The 18,605-nt window shown below is 39.2% G+C and overlaps 2 protein-coding genes across 2 annotated transcripts in view; both read left to right on the top strand.

The window, feature by feature from the left end:
- HERC6 (HECT and RLD domain containing E3 ubiquitin protein ligase family member 6) overlaps window positions 1–9,904 on the top strand; it is a 68,200-nt gene extending 58,296 nt beyond the window's left edge. The window contains exons 18-23 of the mRNA XM_058295626.2: window positions 963–1,129; window positions 4,459–4,525; window positions 4,953–5,023; window positions 7,421–7,604; window positions 7,693–7,795; window positions 9,139–9,904. Of these exons, the coding sequence (XP_058151609.1) occupies window positions 963–1,129; window positions 4,459–4,525; window positions 4,953–5,023; window positions 7,421–7,604; window positions 7,693–7,795; window positions 9,139–9,362 (816 nt within the window). The 3' untranslated portion in view covers window positions 9,363–9,904. The remainder of the gene's footprint in view (window positions 1–962; window positions 1,130–4,458; window positions 4,526–4,952; window positions 5,024–7,420; window positions 7,605–7,692; window positions 7,796–9,138) is intronic.
- A 5,101-nt stretch (window positions 9,905–15,005) lies between these two features.
- The window catches only part of HERC5 (HECT and RLD domain containing E3 ubiquitin protein ligase 5), a 74,653-nt gene continuing 71,053 nt past the window's right edge, over window positions 15,006–18,605 (top strand). The window contains exon 1 of the mRNA XM_058295639.2: window positions 15,006–15,511. Within this exon, the coding sequence (XP_058151622.1) occupies window positions 15,250–15,511 (262 nt within the window). The 5' untranslated portion in view covers window positions 15,006–15,249. The remainder of the gene's footprint in view (window positions 15,512–18,605) is intronic.

The raw sequence follows: 18,605 nt of genomic DNA, 5'->3' as shown, positions 1-18,605 counted from the left end.
TATACCCCCTACCTCCTCACTCCACTCCTCCCACACCAACAACCTCCCCCATCATTGTGGCACACTCATCACACTTGGTAAAAACGTTTTGGAGCACTGCTGCACCACATGGATAATAGTTTACCCTATAGTTCACGCTCTCCACCAGTGCATTCAGTGGGTTATGGCGGGATATATAAAGTCCAGCATCTGACCCTACAATATCATTTAGGACAACTCAAAGTCCCAAAAATGCCCCCACATCACATCTCTTCTTCCCTCTCCCTGCCCTCAGCAACTACTGTGACCACTCATTGTGGTTTTGGTTTGCATTTCTCTTAAGGGGAATGATGTTGAACTTCTTTTCTTGTGTTTTTTTTTTTTTCCCATTTGTATATCTTTGGAGAACTATCAATTTAATTCTTTTGCCCATTTTTAATTGGATTGTTTTTATTGTTGAGCTGTAGGATTTCTTTAAATATTCTGGATATGAAACCCTTATCAGATATGTGATTTCCAAATATTTTCTCCCATTGTGTCAGTATTCTTTTAAGTTTCATAATAACGTCTTTTTAATAACAAAAAGTTCTTAATTTTGATGAGGTCCTGTTTATCTATTTTTGTTGTTGTTGTTGCTTGTGCTTTGGATGGAAAGTCTAAGAAATCATTGCCTAACACAAGGTTCTGAAGATGCTTCTCTACATTTCTTCTAGGGGTTTGATAATTCTGATTCTTAGATTTAGGTCTTTGACCTATTTTGAGTTCTGAACCATTAATTTGTATTTAAAAATATGGAAGAAATTTAAATTGTTTTATAACCTGCTTAAGAACCTCACCTTTTTTATTTTCCTAAAGCTCATTTTGTTTGTAATTTGTGACTTCTAGAAAAGAGAACAAAAAAAGGTCTTACTATAATCTTAATAAATCTTTGTTATTGATTATTTATAATAACATTAAGAATTATTTTTCATCTCTTTTTTCAGCCCAAATTTGAAAAGAAGAGATATTTCCTCTTTGGGATACTGTGTGGACTCTCCCTATTCAATTTAAATGTTGCCAACCTTCCTTTCCCACTGGCTCTGTTTAAGAAACTTTTGGATCAAAAGCCATCATTGGAAGATTTAAAAGAACTCAGCCCTCTCTTGGGGAAGTAAGTAAATAGAATTGCTTTTCCATGATCACATCTAGTCAGTCTTAGGCATAAATGTTTATTTTTAGGCCTAAATAAATGTCACACACATACACATATTCAAGGTATTCAATTTCAATATGTGTATACACTTTACATGAATGTGAATTTTAGCTTGGCTTATGATCTAGTAAAATGTTAAAAATGGAGAAGAGCTGAATGTGCCTTTAATTATCAACCAGTACAATAAGTAGAGCTATGGCCAGGTCCCTTAAATTTATCCAGATGAAAACAGTTGTTTTGAACAGTGCAAGATATCTTAGTAAGAATTGTGCATGCTATGCTTATCTTAAATGTTTCTGCACGTCAACAACTTAATATTTAAGAGACTTATTTTCTTGAAGACATCAGGTTGACTGAAATAGCCAGACACAATGGGGCAGATATGTTCTGATAGATAAAATGCTTTGCTAATGCTTTGCTGTATATATAGAGAGAGATAGAGATTGATATAATAACTCAAGCATAAAAAGCAATACACAGACATATACTTATTTATTTTATTAAAACTTCTGTTAATAATTGAGAGAATAAAAAAATAAGCAAAGGATTGTCTACAACAGGGGTCCAACTGCTACAGCATAATCCTTGATGATACATGTACTATAGATATAAGCTCACCAAACCAGGGGACATACCAACATACCTGTCCCACCTCCTGCCAGAGTCCTGATTAGATGCAATATTATATTATAATTGTATTATATCTAGTTTAATAAGTCTATCCTGACAATTAGAGTGAGAAACAGGAATAACATAACCAGTCAAAAGATTAAGTCTACATCAAACAGAGTCACAAAATGACAGAAAGATAGAACAGTCTTACATACAAACTCACCAACATCTAGCTCACGACCGAGAAGCCCTGAATTAGCATCCGATACCAGAGTCTTGATTGAAAACAACACCTGTGTAGAAGCACCCTCTCTCAGGGTGGGACTTCAACTGGCATGACCAGGGACTGTCTCTTTTACTGAGCTCATAATCAATGTACTCGATACTATAGATGCCAACTTGCAGGCACTGTGTCAATTCCTGAGGAAGTGGCTGGTGTCCTCATGAAGGAACACAACACTCCCCGTGTGGTACATTCCAAGGTCTGTGCGTCAGTCCCAAAGAAAGTGACCAGCCTTCCCAGGAATACTCCCCAGAATGCACCCTGTCTGTTCTTATTTGTTACAAAATCTCCCTAATGTGCCTACTGTTCTAGTTCTCATCACTCCTCTGAAATATGAAAAGTACTGACTGGCAAGGCATTGTTTTGCTGATTAACAAAGCCTCCTGCATGATTTTTCATTGACTGAATAATACTCATTAAATTTTTTCCCAATACAAGATGTTATATGATTCCACTTAAATGAAATAACTAGAATATGCAAATTAATAGAGACAGAAACTGTAAATCAGGTTGCATTATAGGTGCAGGATTTCTGGTTGGGCTGATGGGTGGTGGTGAGGGTAGCACAACATTGTCAGTGTGTTTAATCCCCTGAATTGTGTGCTTGGGAGTAGTTGAGGTAGAGAAGTTCACATGTTATGTTTCTACAGTTAAAGGAGAGAGAGATTAAAGTGATGATAACAATTAGATCTGTACATGATCCCAGACTGGGTCTAATAATGGAGGAGGAAATACCCAAAATGACATTATTGGGACATGTGAAAAAATTGAAATATTAACAGTAAGGTTTATATCAATGTTAAATTTCTTGAATGTGGTAACAGGATTTAAGGTGATTATGTAAATGAAGTCTTTGTATTTAGGAAAAGTACATGGAATAGTAAATGTTCAAGGAGATGATGTAAACAACCTATTCTCGAATATTCAGAAAATAGATAATAGAAAGATAGATGGATGGAAATATAAAATGAAATGGCAAATGTGACAAAACATTAAAAGTTAGTGGATCTGGGTATCTGGGTTGGGGGTATTTTGGAGTTCTCTGTATGAAGTTTGTATTGTTTTTGCAACTGTCCTGTAAGTTTGAAATTATTTCAAAATAAATAATTTTAAAAAAGAATACTTGTTCTAAGTTTAAAAGTAAACTATATCCTGTCAAGAGAATACTGGCAACATATATGATAGACAAAGGATTAGTATCTTTGATGTATAAAAATGTCATCACACTTGTAAATATATATAACTGTATATATATACAGGGAAGTGAATGTGGCTCAAGCAGTTGAGCTCCCGCCTACCATATGGGAGGTCCTAGGTTTGGTTTCTGGGTGCCTCCTGGAGAAGATGATCAAGACAGTGAGCTGGCATGATAGGCAGGCATGGTGAGCTGATGCAACGAAGAGACACAAAAAGGAAAGACAATGAGAGACTCAAACCAGGGAGCTGAGGTGGCTTAAGTGATTGAGCACCTCTGTCCTACGTGGGAGGTCCCAGGTTCGATTCCTGGTACCTCCTAAAGAGAAGACAAGCAGACACAAAGAACACAACAAATGGACACAGAGAATAGACAGTGAGCGCAACAACAGGAGGGAAAGTGAGGAATAAATAAATAAAATAGGTAAATAAATAAACACACACATATACACACATCCCCATATATACTATATATATAGTATATATATATACAGACAGACATACATACATACATATGGCTAATCAAAAGTGAAAATATGCTCTACCTCACTTGAAAATACAAATGCAAATAAGATGTCATTTTCTGCATACAGATTGACCACTGTTAAAAAGTTTTCATAAATTGTAGTGTTGGCAACAGATTGGGGAAAAGGAATCTCTAGCCTCATGTGCTGTCAGTGGAAAAATAAACTGGCTTGGTTTTACACTGTATGCCCGACAGTCCAGAGCAGGATTTCTCAACCTCAGCAATATTGACATTGTGTGCCAGATAATTCTTTTGTTACAGGGGCTGTCCTGGCCATTGTAGGATGTTTAGCAGCATCCAGGTCACTACTCACTAGAGTCCAGCAGCATCCCCTCTCCCCAGCTGTGACAACCAAAGATGTCTTCAGAATTATTCAAATGTCCCCTGGAGGGCAAAATCAATCCTGGTTGCAAATCAGTTATCTAGAGGAAGGGACACCTTTTTGTAATTTCTACAAAGACACAGTAGTGTCTAAGTGATAACAGTGGTCCAACAAATCAAAGCACAAGCAGAGATTACCTCTGGAAGAGGGAGTAGGATTTGGAGGAGAGGAAATTTACATTGCTTTTTTTGTAATTCTATACTGTTTGAAAATATTTCCAAAGAACATTTCTTATTTTAAATATTTCATTAGGTCAATAAATACAATTTTTTAAACCAAATTTTCATTAGGAGTTTGCAAGAAATCCTCAACGATGATGCTGGTGATATTGAAGAAGAACTTGACATATATTTTTCTGTAAGTACTAATGAAAGCCAGATTTTAGTTCAGCTTTAATCTGTTTAAAAAAAAAAAATTCTTATTATAGTATCTTAAATAATGGACTCCCCTTTTAAGGGTCTTTCATTTCTGTACTGCAGGACTTTCCCCATCTCTGCCTCATCTCTACTTATATCCAACTAAAATGAAAATGCCACAATTGTATAATTAATGTGAACAATGTGATGAACAAAACTGAAAAATTTATGCCTAAAAGCAATGTGCAACATGTATTAGAGAGGGTTATCTGATACTTTTTGATTTTTATACTTATTATAGGCTGAACCAAATAAGTATTTAGACTTATTTTAATTCTATGAGAAAAATATACTGGCAATAATGGTATTATGGATGGTTGATTATTCAGACTTTCATGTTTGGTACCTGAATACTGGTATGTTTACAGGTACATTGGGATCAAAATGATGTTGATTTAATTCCGAATGGAATCTCTATACCTGTGGACCAAACCAACAAGTAAGTTTTGATTTTTCCTAGAATATCTACTTCAAATACACATAAAATATTTGTTTCACTAGACTTTAAAAATGTATTTTAGCTTCTCAGATTATCATTTCAGTTACTCATATTTCAGAAAGAACGCTTATTGGGTAATAAAAGGGGAAAAGGGTCAAAATTAATTATTTCCTCTACAGCACTTTTTACCATTATCATAAAGTCTAGTAAATATTGGTTGGTGAGTTGGGTGGGTAAATGAATGGATGAAGAAGAATGGAGAGCAAGTGGAAGAAGGGAGGGTAAGAGAGTTGGAGAGAGGATCCTTGTTCCTATCCTAATAGTTTAGTCTTCAGTCCATCATGCCATGCATCATTAAATGCCAGGCCAACTGCCCTCCAAAGGTAGGAATGACGGATTTGGGGATTCTTCGTTAGAGACATCGACATGGAGAATGAGTTTCTATTTAAAATACATGAACACCCCAATAAATATATATGCCTATACCTAAAGATATACATGATTAAAATTCATAAGGATCTAGGCCACAGTATGTTTCTGAGTGCAAACTTAGGTGTTATGATTGAAGCATTAAAAGGAAAACAAGACCATCTCAGTAAAAAAGCAATCAACTGAGATGTGATTGTTTTCTACTAAGTCATCCCAGATTAAATGTGCTAAGTTGAGATACATTACAATATGTTCTCTGTTATGTTTGGTTTTTGTTTGTTTGCTGTGATTGCCTGTATTCAGTGTTTGCTTGTATACACGAATTTAAATATTAACTCAACATATGGGGGCCTATGAGATGAAGAAATGAAAGTGTTGAATAAGTAAATTCTTAAGCAACTTGTCTAATGTATAAGAAGAACTTTTGATTTTCAGAAAGGAACAAACCTTGGTGAAGCTATCTTTTTGCCAGTGGTAGGGTAGCCATGTAAACGAGGCCATTCAGGCTCTCTTTGCTTGTAAGGCATGTGGAGCTTCAGTGGGGGAGATTATGATGATGCTCTGACCACCTAATGAAGTAAGCTTTCACTTACCATTTTCTTCTTGCTACACTGTGTCATAGATTGTGGGATGAAGGAACTAATATGATGAGTGGCCTTGGTGTAGCAGATAGTCTTTCTGAATTGGGGTCAACCAGGGACAGCTATTGCTGGTCCTGTCCTGGGGTGTTCATTTGTATATTCTTGAAGGTATTTGTTGCATGTCTACTTTAGGTTCGGCAATATGTTAAATATAATATGGAATAGAAGACAGAGTCCCTGCCATCAGAAATTTCATCAGGTAGTGGAGAAATAATTTCCACAAAATGACGTGTGTTGTGAGAGAGGAAAGGGAGAGAAGCAGAAGGACCAACCCTCAAAAAGCCAAGTTCATACTGAGAGTTGAAGGGTGATAGTAGTTGTCAGGTAAAAGGAAACACTGCATGCTACAGTAAGGCAGTATGGACAGAGAGTAAAGTGAAAGTGGGAAGAGGCTGCTGAGTCTGGCAAGGTTCAAATTGCATAAGGTTTTGATCTCCGTTAAGGAAGTTTAGACTTTATCCTATAGACAATGGGGAAACTTTGAAAGGTTTTAATAGGAGAATGACATATTCAAGTTAGTGCCCAGTGCCTCCTGAAGAAGAAGAGCAAGACAGTAAGCTGGCATGATAGGCAGGCACGGCAAGCTGATGCAAAAAGATGATGCACAAGAAATACAAGGAAAGCATAATGAGAGGTACAACAAAGCAGGGGGCAGAGGTGGCTCAGGCAATTAGGTGCCTCCTCCCTGGGTTCAGTTCCCGGTGCCTCCTGAAAAGAAGACCAGCACTCAACAAGCAGACACAGCAAATACAAACAATGAGGGGGTGGGGAGAAATTAATAAAATAAATCTTAAAAAACAAAAGATCAATCTGAGTACTGAGTACTGAGGCTGTGCAAATGTCCAAATCAGTGCATCATCAGAGATGCTTTCTCACCAAAGGTTAGTTGCTGGTCAAATCCTAAACTCCTGCAAAGTGGTGGCTTCTTCTTGCTTTGGGCCTGCTCAGCTATTTCCAGCCTCCAGCTTCTCTCTCAGTCTCTTGGGGTTTCTCCGTCTTCCTGCAGTCCTCTCTCTCATATGGCAGGGTCAAAATGGCTGCTGCCTTTCTCTCTGTGTGTTTTTGCTTTCAGATTTTAGTTTATACAAGACTCGATCAAGAGGGTGGAGGCCTAACCTGGGTCAGGCCTCATTGACATGGTCCAATCAAAGGCCCTAAAGCAAACTAATCAAGTGATCTAATAAAAAAATCCCTTAACTGTATCTAACGCAATCAGAGGGCTCCACACCCATAGGAATGGATTAGTTGAAAGAACATGATCTTTTCTGGGATCACAAAACTTCAAACTGTCACAGTCATTTACTTTTTATTTTTTGCTTTCTTTAAGGAGAGACTATGTTTCTAAGTGTGTTGATTACATCTTCAACACCTCTGTAAAAGTATTATATGAGGAATTTCAGAGAGGATTTTACACAGTCTGTAAGAAGGAGATGCTTGGATTCTTCCAGCCTGAAGAACTTATGGCAGCAATGATTGGAAATACTGATTATGACTGGAAACAATTTGAAAAGGTAGGCAATACATAAAGTGCTTCATATTTTCCCAAACAACTACTATATATTCCCCCAAAAAACATTTTTTCTTCCTCTTTTTCTCAAGAATTCAAAGTATGACCAAGGATACCACAAATCCCATCCTACTATACTGATGTTTTGGAAAGCTTTCCACAAATTAACATTAGATGAGAAGAAAAAATTCCTCCGTAAGTATTACATTAATAGATGGATCTATAATTATGTATCTTTTAAAAAGATAAATATCTTATTTGTGATGAAGCCATTATTAATGGTGGGTCACAAATGTTAATGACAGAATAAGGGTTAGAATGCTGGTCCCTTGCCTTCAAGATCATTGTTCTTTCTTTTACACAGAAACTTGTTTCCCATTAAGATAATAATAATAAAGATACTGTTATTTACCACTTTTTCATCACTGATTATAATCCCATCTCCAGATTTTTGATCATGCTTTTCCTCATTCCATTTGGCTCTTAATCAAACCTTTTATCTTATATCCCTATCTTTTTTTAATTATCTAAGTCCTATAACACTAGGATTTTAGCAATAATAATAATAGCTATGACAACTGACGATAATAACAGCATTTATTGTGTGGTTACTCTGTACCAGGCACAGCACTGATCAGTTTGCATCTATTACCTCTCTTTTTCTTCATATCAACCCTGTTAGGTTGGTATTATTAGTTTTTCTCATTTCATACATGAGTAAAAGAGGTTGGAGGTTTGGAACATTTAGTGACTTGCCCATGTTCAGACAGCTTGTTAGGGTCAGATCCAGAATTAGAAACTGACAGCTCTTGACCACTTAACTATATGACCTTCTGGTCATACATGAACTTCTATATGAACTTCCCTTGGTGAGAACCCTAAGGCTTCACTGAGACAGACTTAATGACTTATTTCCTCACCTTCTCATCCCATTTTATAATCTCTTTTGAGATATATTTCTTCTTGCAATTTTGGTTCCTACTGAGTATGTTGTAGATAATGCCAATTGCTCTATAAACCCAACCTACCTTTCCAAAATTCTTTCTTCCAAAAACCTTTGCTGCAGCCCAGGGGTTCTATTGTCTGTAGATTCAGTGAGTTCTCCTTAGCACCTCATTTCTGTCTTTCTCTTGGGCTTTTTCCCTGCCTTGTAAACTCACTCAACTCCTCTCTGCCTCTCCATGTCCTCCTCTCCTTGAGAAACCAGTCAGGTGTGACCTCTGTGAAATCTCCCTGACTACTCCAACTGGGCTACTCAATTTCATTAAGCTCTTAATCTCATTCTTCCTACTTGAGCTAAATTAAACTTCCTTATACCTTGATATTATCCTTTCATGTATATATTTTTACCCCAACTAGACCATGAAGTCATTGAGAACAGTGACCAAATGTCATGATTATTCTGTACTTTCATGGCTCTGAGTAGTCCTCTCTGCAATCGGTACATTTTTATTGAATAAAAGCATTAATTTCCTCCTTTTAATTTTAAGGTTTGAGCTTTCTATGAACTACCTTAACTAAATTTTATTCCTTTTCAGTTTTTCTTACAGGAAGTGATAGGCTGCGTGTAACAGGTATGCAGGAAATAGGCATAGTATTTCGCTGTCCTGAAACATTCAGTGAAGAAGATTGCCCAAGATCAGTGACATGTTATAACATTCTGGACCTCCCCAAATATTCTACAATGGAAAAAGTAGAAGAAGCACTTCAAGTAGCCATCAACAATGCCAGAGGATTTGTCTCACCCAGGAATCCACCATAATAATTATCTCTGAGAGTGCTGGTGAGGCCTCAGATTCTCAGGTGCCCTCATCCTTAGATTGTTTGGTTCTCCCTTATATACGATCAGTACTAGAGGTTAATGGATTTTAATTAAAATTAGCTGACAGATGTTGGGATAGACTATAAAATGATGTATCATGGATAATATTTTTGATCAAACAAAATTGTGTGAAACAATTACTATATTCCTAAACTTGCTATTTAAAATGTCTGCTTCCATGGGAGGAGTGGGGTGAGGGAGGTAGAAGGTATATGGGAACCTCTCATATTTTTTGAATGTAACATTAAAAAAAATAAAATAATCGTAGAACCAAAAAAAAAAATAGTAGAATTATAATTGTATTTTCTAATCAATTATAACAAAGGTGCCACACTAATACAAAATGTTAAAAATGGGAACAGGTATATGAGAACATTTTCTGCATGATCTTTCTGGAAATCTACAACCTCTCTAATAAAATGTTTAAAGCAAAAAAAATTTAAAATAAAAATAAAATAAAATGTCTGCATTTATTGACTTGTTTCTTGACTGATACTTATCATTTAAAAGTAAGTTGTAAATATTATAAGCTGACAGCTTTTAAAAATATAGTATTGTCCATCTAATAAATACTATCTGGAAGTATGAAACACAAGTTGAATTTTGAATAAACAAAAATATAAGCCAATTTAACATCTTAACATTATGTACTTGTGGCTTGTTGATGTATATTTTATATATTTCATATTCAAGAATGTCTCTCTGGCTTTGGTCTTAGACTGCTCACTAATTTATTTGACAAATCTAAATGTGAAGGAATTCATTAATTCTTTGAATAATTTTATGTATGCAATTCTGTGTCCCAAGAATCCTCTTAAATATAGACATCATTTTTAGGTTAAACACTGAGCTCAATCAGAAACTTCTGTGTAATTGTAATTAGGGCAATGTGAAGAGGAAAAAATATGTCTCAGCATCATCATGGCTATGGGTTGAATTTATGGAGTGATGTAACCATGGGAAGAATTTTATATCAAATAAATTTTCATTGTAAGCTGGCTATAAATGCCTACTGTTACTCCAGACCATACATGGGAGCCTTGTGTTAGTGGTACTTTGGGGGAGTGAGAAGATACGGGGCAGGGTCCACCTTGAAGTGCCGATATGGAAAGAGATCACCCAAGGGCAGACACAGACCAGAGACATAAAGTTCATGAGAACAAGGACACTAGAATATGAGGTGGCTAATGGAAACATCAGCCCCCAGAGAATCCTAGGAGGTATTTTGGTCATGTCTGGTTGCCACAAGAAATGGAATGAAGGCCCAGATTTATTACATTTGAATTTTATTTTTTAAATTTCTCTCCCCTTCCCTGCCCAGTTGTCTGCTTTCTGTGTCCATTTGCTGTGTGTTCTTCTGTGTCCACTTACATTCTTGTCAGCAGCACCGGGAATCTTTCTCTTTCTGTTGCGTCATCTTGATGCATCAGCTCTCCATGAGTGCGGAGCCACTCCTGGGCAGGCTGCACTTTTTTCATGCTGGGTGACTCTCCTTATGGGGCGCAATCCTTGTGCATGGGGCTCCCCTACGCAGGGGACACCCCTGCATGGCACAGCACTCCTTGCCCTGCGCATGGGCCAGCTCATCACACAGGTCAGGAGGCCCTGAATTTGAACCTTAAGCTTCCCATGTGGTAGGCAGACGCTGTATCTGTTGAGCCAAATCCACTTCCCTTACATTTGAATTTAAAGAGTGATCCTGAAATCTTAGGGACTCCCAGACACCAGAGTTTTGAGTTGTGCTCTTTAGGCCTTTCACCTCCATTGTGATTTTTTCTGATACAAATGAGTGAATTCTATCAAACATTTAGGAAGAAATAGTATCAATTCTATACAAACTCTTCCAGAAAATAGAAGAGGAGGGAAAAAAATAATACCTCATGACCAAGTAGGGTTTAACCCCAAAATGCATTTAAGAATCAATTATATTTCATCATGGCCAAAAAAAAAAAAGAGAAAGAAAAAAGAAAAATTGTATGATTAACTCAAAAGTTGCAGAACAAAATCCAACACCTGTTCATAATACATTCTCTTAGCAATCTAGGAACAGAAGGGAACTGCCTCAACTTGATTAAGAGGACTCATGGAAAGCCTAGAGCTAGCCTCATACTTAATGGTGAAAGACTGAGTCTTGTTCCCACTATGACTGTAAACTAGACAAGGATGTCCACTCTCATAGCGTCTACATTGTACTAGAGGTATCAGTCCATACAATAAAACAAGGAGAAGAAAGATAAGGCATGCAGATTGGAAAGGAAGGATTAAAATGACTCTATCTGAATGTGTCATGATCAACTATAGAGAAAATCTTAAGGAATCTACCACAAAAACTGCTAGAAATAATAATATAGAAAGATCTTATATAGGATACATGGTCAATATATAAAAATCAATTGTATTTCTATTTACTAACAACAACCACAAAATGAAATTTTTAAAAGTAGCATTTGAAATATCAAAAAATACTTAATGATAAATTTAACAAAATATGTTCAGCTGTACACTGAAAACTAGAAAATATTTCTGAAAGATGCTTTAAATAATGGAGGTATATCATACTCATGGATTAGAAGATTCAATACTATCAGCATGCCAATTCTCCCTGATTAATCTTCAAATCCAATGCAATCCCAGCAATCTGTTTTGTTGAATTTGATAAGCTGATCCTTAAGTATATATGGAAATGCAAAAGACCTGGAATAACCAAAACAACATTGAGAAAGGACAATGTTGGTTCCCTTGTATGAACTGATTGAGACTTTGAAGCTACAGTAATCAATACAGTGTGTACCTAGTAAAAATAGACAAAGGTCAATAGAACAGAGTTCAGAAATAAATCTGGCCAAATGATTTTTTGATAAAGATGCTAAGGAGGGAAACGGACTTTGGCCCAGTGGTTAGGGCGTCCGTCTACCACATGGGAGGTCCGCAGTTCAAACCCCGGGCCTCCTTGACCCGTGTGGAGCTGGCCCATGCGCAGTGCTGATGCGCGCAAGGAGTGCCCTGCCACGCAGGGGTGTCTCCCGCGTAGGGGAGCCCCACGCGCAAGGAGTGCACCCATAAGGAGAGCCGCCCAGCGCGAAGGAGGGAGTAGCCTGCCGAGGAATGGCGCCGCCCACACTTCCCGTGCCGCTGACGACAACAGATGCGGACAAAGAAACAAGACGCAGCAAAAAGACACAGAAAACAGACAACCGGGGGAGGGGAGGGGAATTAAATAAATAAAAAATAAAAAAATCTTTAAAAAAAAAAAAAAAAGATGCTAAGGCAATTCAATGAGGGACAGGCAAGCTGGAACAACTAGAAACATCAGGGGGAAAAAATGAACCTCTACCCTTACTTTACACTATAAACAATAATAGATTTGCAATGGAACAAAGACCTAACACTATAAAACTTTTAGAAGATAACACTTTGTAAACTTGGGTGAGGTAAAGATTTCTTTAAAAGGACACAAAAATAGGCCTTAACTATTGAATTGTATCTTCCAAAAAGATACGTCTAAATCCTAACCCCTGGTACCTATGAATGTGAATTTATTTGGAAATAGGGTCTTTGCAGATGGAATTAAGTTAAGGATCTTGAGATGAGATCAACCTGTATTTAGGGTGGCCTTTAGATCCAATGACTGGCATCCTTATAAGAGAAAAGAAAGGGAGATCTGAGACACGGGACACAAAGAAGGTCATGTGAAGACAGAAGCGGAGGTTGGAGTTATATGGCCACAAGCCAAGGAATGCTAAGAGCCACCAGAAGCTGTTAGACATAAGGAAGATTTCTTTCCTTGGACTTTTGGAGGGATTGTGGTCCTGCCAAAACCTTGGCTTTGAACTTCTGGCCTCCAAAAATGTGAAAGACTAAACTGTTGTGTTTTTTTTGTTTTAAAGATTTATTTATTTATTTATTTCTCTCCCCTCCCCGGTTGTCTGTTCTCTGTGTCTATTTGCTGCGTCTTCTTTGTCCGCTTCTGTTGTTGTCAGTGGAACGGGAATCTGTGTTTCTTTTTGTTGCGTCATCTTGTTGTGTCAGCTCTCCGTGTGTGTGCGGCGCCATTCCTGGGTAGGCTGCACTGTTTTTTGCACCAGGCGGCTCTCCTTACGGGGCACACTCCTTGTGCGTGGGGCTCCCCTACATGGGGGACACCCCTGTGTGGCAGGGCACTCCTTGCGCGCATCAGCCCTGCGCATGGGCCAGCTCCACAGGGGTCAAGGAGGCCCGGGGTTTGAATCATGGACCTCCCATGTGGTAGACCAACGCCCTAACCACTGGGCCAACTCCGTTGCCTAAACTGTTATTATAAGCTATCAGATGTGTGGTAACTTGTTGTGGCAGCCCTAGGAGACTAACCCAAACATGTAAATGAAAAAAAAATTGATTAACTTGATAAAATTTAAAACTTTAGTTCTTCAAAAGACACTTGATAAAATGAAAAGACAAACCACAGACAGGGAGAACTCAGTTCAAAACATTTATTTAACGAAGGACTTGATATATAATATATAAGGAAAGCTAATGTATTGTATTAATAACTCTTCTATAATAAGACGATCAAGTTAATAAATGGGCAAAAAGTTTGAATAGACATTTCACCAAAGAAGGGGAAGAGATGGCAAATATGCACATGAAAAGATAGTCAACATCATTAGTTGTTAGGGAAATACAAATTTAAACCACAACAAGATATCACTACAGACCACAATCGCTAAAAGCTAAGAATGAGAATATCAAATGTAGGTGAGAGATATGGGACAACAGGAACTCTCACACATTGCTGGAGGGAATGCAAAATGGTACAGCCAATTTGGAAAAGTTTGATGGTTTCTTATAAAGATATAAAATACACGTTCTGTATTTTTAGCAATTTCACTTCTAGGTATTACCCAGTAGAAATGAAAACATCTGTTCACTCAAAGACTTGCTCGAAAATAGAAGTGCTATTCATTGTAGCCCCAAACTGGAAAGGACTGAAATGTCCATCAGTTTGTGAAAGGATGAAAACATTGTGGCATATTCCTATAATTGACTGCTAGTTGGCAAAAACAAGAAGGGAAGTAGTGATTTAAAAATCGACAAGATGAATCTCAAAGGCATTATACCAAGTGGGGAAAAAAAGCCAAACACAAAAGACTAAATACTGTATGCTTCCATTTGCATGAAATTCTTGAAAAGGCAAAAACTACATTTGACAGAAAGCCAATCACTGGTAGCCAGGCATCAAGGCATGAGGGTGGCAGGTCGGGGAGTGGGAAGGACTGACTGCATAGCCCTCTTACTCAGCTTAAGCGCTATCCTGTGGATTGAGCCTGGGACAGAAGGCACAGCCAACTTTAGCATCCGTTTAGCACAATATTCTGAGAAATCTGTAAATCGCCTGGTGTGAGGGCGCCCGCTAGTGGAACTGCAGTGTTTCTTCCAAGGCCTCTCAGTTCTGGCGTTCTAGTGACCACTGCGCCTCCGGAGACACCTTCTCAGTTCTGCTCACCCTGTCAGAGACCTGTTTATTTTGTTGCCTCACAAGCCTTTCAGTTTCCTTTTCCATTTCCATTCCGCCACCTTACCGATAAAAAATCAGTTTCGTTTCCCAGTTGAACTGTCGTCACCGCATTAGTAGTTTCGCTTCTGGAAGGGGGCGGAGGACGCAAGGCTGCGGTCCATCCAAATAGCTGCGCCCAGCGCCGCCTGACAGTTCTCCTCGCGCCGTCCCGGGGGCAGTGGACGCGCTCAGGAGTTGTCCATTTCCCCCTTTCCTTTTTCTTTGTGGCCAGCTATATCTCTGCTGGTCCCGAAGGTCCGGGGAGCGGACGAGCGTCGGTGGAACCCAGGCGCCATGGGCCGGAGGCTGCGGAGAAGGTCGCCGGGCCGCTCGCGCCCTGCGCCCGAGCCGGGCCCCGGGGCCTCGCTGGAGACCCCCAGCAGGGAGCTCTGGCTTTTTCCCAGCCGTGCGGGCCTCCGCAGCGCTCTGCCCCGGAGGCCGGAGGCGACGCGCCAGATCAGCCTCACGCTGGGACGCCTGGCGGTGCTGAAGCGAGGCGGGGCGGGCGTCGAGCTTCACCAGCTGCCGGCGGGATGTGGCGCGGTCAGCAAGCCGAGTGAGTGGGGCCCGCGGCGCCGCTGGGCGCTTCCCGCCCGGGCGGGGGCGTGAAGGCGTGCGGCCGAGAGCCGGCGCCGGGGCTGCGCCAGCAACGGCATTTCTTAAAAGTATCCGGAGTGAGGTGTGCGGTTCTTCTCCAGGCCGGAATGAAAGCTCAGAAGACCAGGCGCTCAATGAGTTTCCGGTTGCCACAGAAACTCTCTGGGTTTGGGTGGTTTGTCCCTTTCGCGCCTGAAGTTTCCTTTATCACTGTTCGTAGTTGGCATAGTTTGCAGATTGTGGCGAGAGAGAGTCAAAACGGTCTGAAAATGGACGGGGTACCTAGGGAGAAAAGGATTACAGGCAGCATCTTAATCTTTCTTAGTGTTCCTTTATAGTTGGTTTCTTTAGAAAAAAATTTTTTTTCACTCCTTTTTAGAATATGCCTGCTCTGATGATGTGAGCCTTTGGAGAATATAGTTACCTTGTTCTCCATCTTACATTATGAGCATTTTAAAGGGTGCTTTCAGTGAACTTCTCCAGGATCTTTGTCTCTGCAGAGATTTGGTCAGGTAATTGTGGTTTCAGTTTTACAGGTTGGGAAAAGTGCCCACACTCTTAATCTTTAAAATTTAACCCATCTGATGGGTGGAAAAATGATATCTTGGTCTTGTTTGTTTCGTATTTAACTTGAGTGAACTCGAGCATCTTATCACTTCTTTTTGGTCACTTGCTTTCCTTTTTCCGTAAACTGCCTGGCTTTTTAAGAATTTGAGTTGTTAATCGTTTTATTTATTTGAAAGAGTTATTTGAATATTGAATAAAAGTAGCTTTGTCCATCATATACTGTTTATGTTGTAACAATTTTCTCAGGTTGCCTTTTGTTGATGTTATTTTTTGCTGTGCACAATTAAAAAAATATGAAGTCTGCTTTCATTAATGTTTTCTTTTTAAGTGCTGTGGATTTTGTGTTGTTAGAAAGCTAGCCAAACTCCATTGTTTTTTTAATGTACCCATATTTTAGAGTAATTTTAAAGCTTTAATTTTAATTTTTTTGATAAATTTGGAGTTTTTTATTTAAGAAATGAGGTAGGGTCTAGATTTATTTAGTTCTTTTTACAAATGGCTAGCTGGATGTCCCAATCCATTTCTTCAATAAACTCTCTTTTTGAACTGATATGAAATGCTAAATTTCTAAAACTCATTAGGGTATTGGGCCATTTCTTCTTTGTTAAAAAACTGTTTTGGTTACCTTAGCATTTGTCTTATAAAGTGGCTTATGTTTTGAGATATTTATGTGATCTGTTTCATTAGCACTGAAAAGTGACACTATCTTAGTTTAATTTTTGTGAAGAAATTAAATAAGAGCAAATAGTAATTAGTGGAAATATTTAATTCTATGAACTTTTAGAAAGGACCAAAAGTGCACTAGTGCCAATAAAAACGTTTTCAATAATATCCCTTTTAAATATAGGTCCTGAAGGGATTGTGGGAAGATGGCAGTGTTACCGATTTTGTCTACGTTCTTGACTATGCCGCAGAAATGAATTTCAAGAGTACGTCGGGCAAGTTAGGCCAGTAATTTATTCAGGTAGAGAGGGATGAAAAATGGGAGAAAGTAACAAATCAGGGGTCCCAGGGAGAAAGGAAGGGGTTGAAAAGTGATAAAGCAGGCTGATTTACAGGCTGCAATTTCCCATTATAATTTATAAATCCCCGGGTTTACTTGTGTAAGTGATACAAGCAGGGGAGAAGGCAGCCAGAGTCAGGATCCAGAGGCAAGAGAGGGCCCATTCAGGCCTTGTGCCTGCTTTTTGAACTGTTAATTATTCCACCCCTTTGCTAATTGCAGGGGAGGAGTTCCAACTGTTTGCTGTTTTGATTGATTACCCCACCCACCAATTCCCCTGAGGCCCAATGTTAAAGTCCTTGGGGAATATCCAGGGCTTCTCCTGGCTTTCAGAAGAAGTCTTTGTTCTGAATGGCAGGATCTTGGTGGGGGGGAGGGTAGGGGTGTTCCAGAGACACCTTGGGGGTTATCAATGTCCACATGGACTCTGCCAGGTTCCAGATCCATCTATTGATTCATTATCTATCTTACTAGCCTGCTTCAGCAGAATAGGTAGCTTTAGAATTCAGTCCTTCCACCAGAACAACTATTAAACAGGCAGAAACTGTGAGAAGTAACTATTTTAAACTCTGGAGGCTGATACAACACTGTAGAGCATCCAGGGAAGAGTAGGTGGAAGAGGCTGGTATATTACCCTAAATACCTAATAAATTGCTGTCTCTGTGGTACCAGTATCCATTCCCTACTCTTGTGTCAGGCCATGGGTTCCAGGCCCTGGACAGAAAGGGACATACAAGTCCTCTTCCCCAAGACCAGGAGCAGGCATAGCGAAGAGCAGATAACAGATTATGATTAGCACTTTTGGATTGCTGGGGGCCTGGCTTTAAGGGAGGCCATTGTTTCAACCCACTCCAATAAAGGTGGTGGCAGAGGAAAGTTAAAGGTGGTACACTTCCTCAGGGCTGCAGGGGTCAAGTTCAAGACCTGTTTTTGCTGAGCAGGTTAAAAAAAACCTCAGCTTTGGGGAGCCCAGGAAAAAACTCCTAGCATCCTTCCTGATCAACTTCCCAGGACACTTTGAAGATGGTTTACACCCCCTTCTTTTGTCCCTGGCACTATTTCAGCTGGAAAGACTGACTTGGGAAACTCCTCTCCAGCATGTGCTATTCCCAGGATTTGCCCTCCAGGTAAAAGCAGGGTAAGACAATGCAACAAATTCTAGGGACTGACAGCCTGGGCCAAAGGCTTGCCTGCTTGAAACACCCTGTAGAGGGAGGTCTGCTCCTGGGAAATAGAGGCAGCATTCAAACTCCTATAAACAGAACAACTCCAAGACTACTAATAAGCACAAGCCCAGGACAAGACACAGGCCCAGAAAAGACTGTAAGTACCCTGCATACTGCCTTTGCCTTGGGAGCAGACTTTCCTGACAGGATGACTGAAGCTCGAGAAAATCTCTCTTATTACCAGCTGGCTAAAAAATCAAGAAGCAGACATCTCAGGGAATAAATCCCAGAGTTAACATTCTAAAGTATTAAAATAT

The sequence above is a fragment of the Dasypus novemcinctus genome, chromosome 1, assembly GCF_030445035.2.
Source record: "Dasypus novemcinctus isolate mDasNov1 chromosome 1, mDasNov1.1.hap2, whole genome shotgun sequence".
Lineage (NCBI taxonomy): Eukaryota > Metazoa > Chordata > Mammalia > Cingulata > Dasypodidae > Dasypus > Dasypus novemcinctus.
The sequence above is the reverse complement of the archived record's forward strand: the minus strand, read 5'-3'. Positions and strand labels throughout refer to the sequence as shown.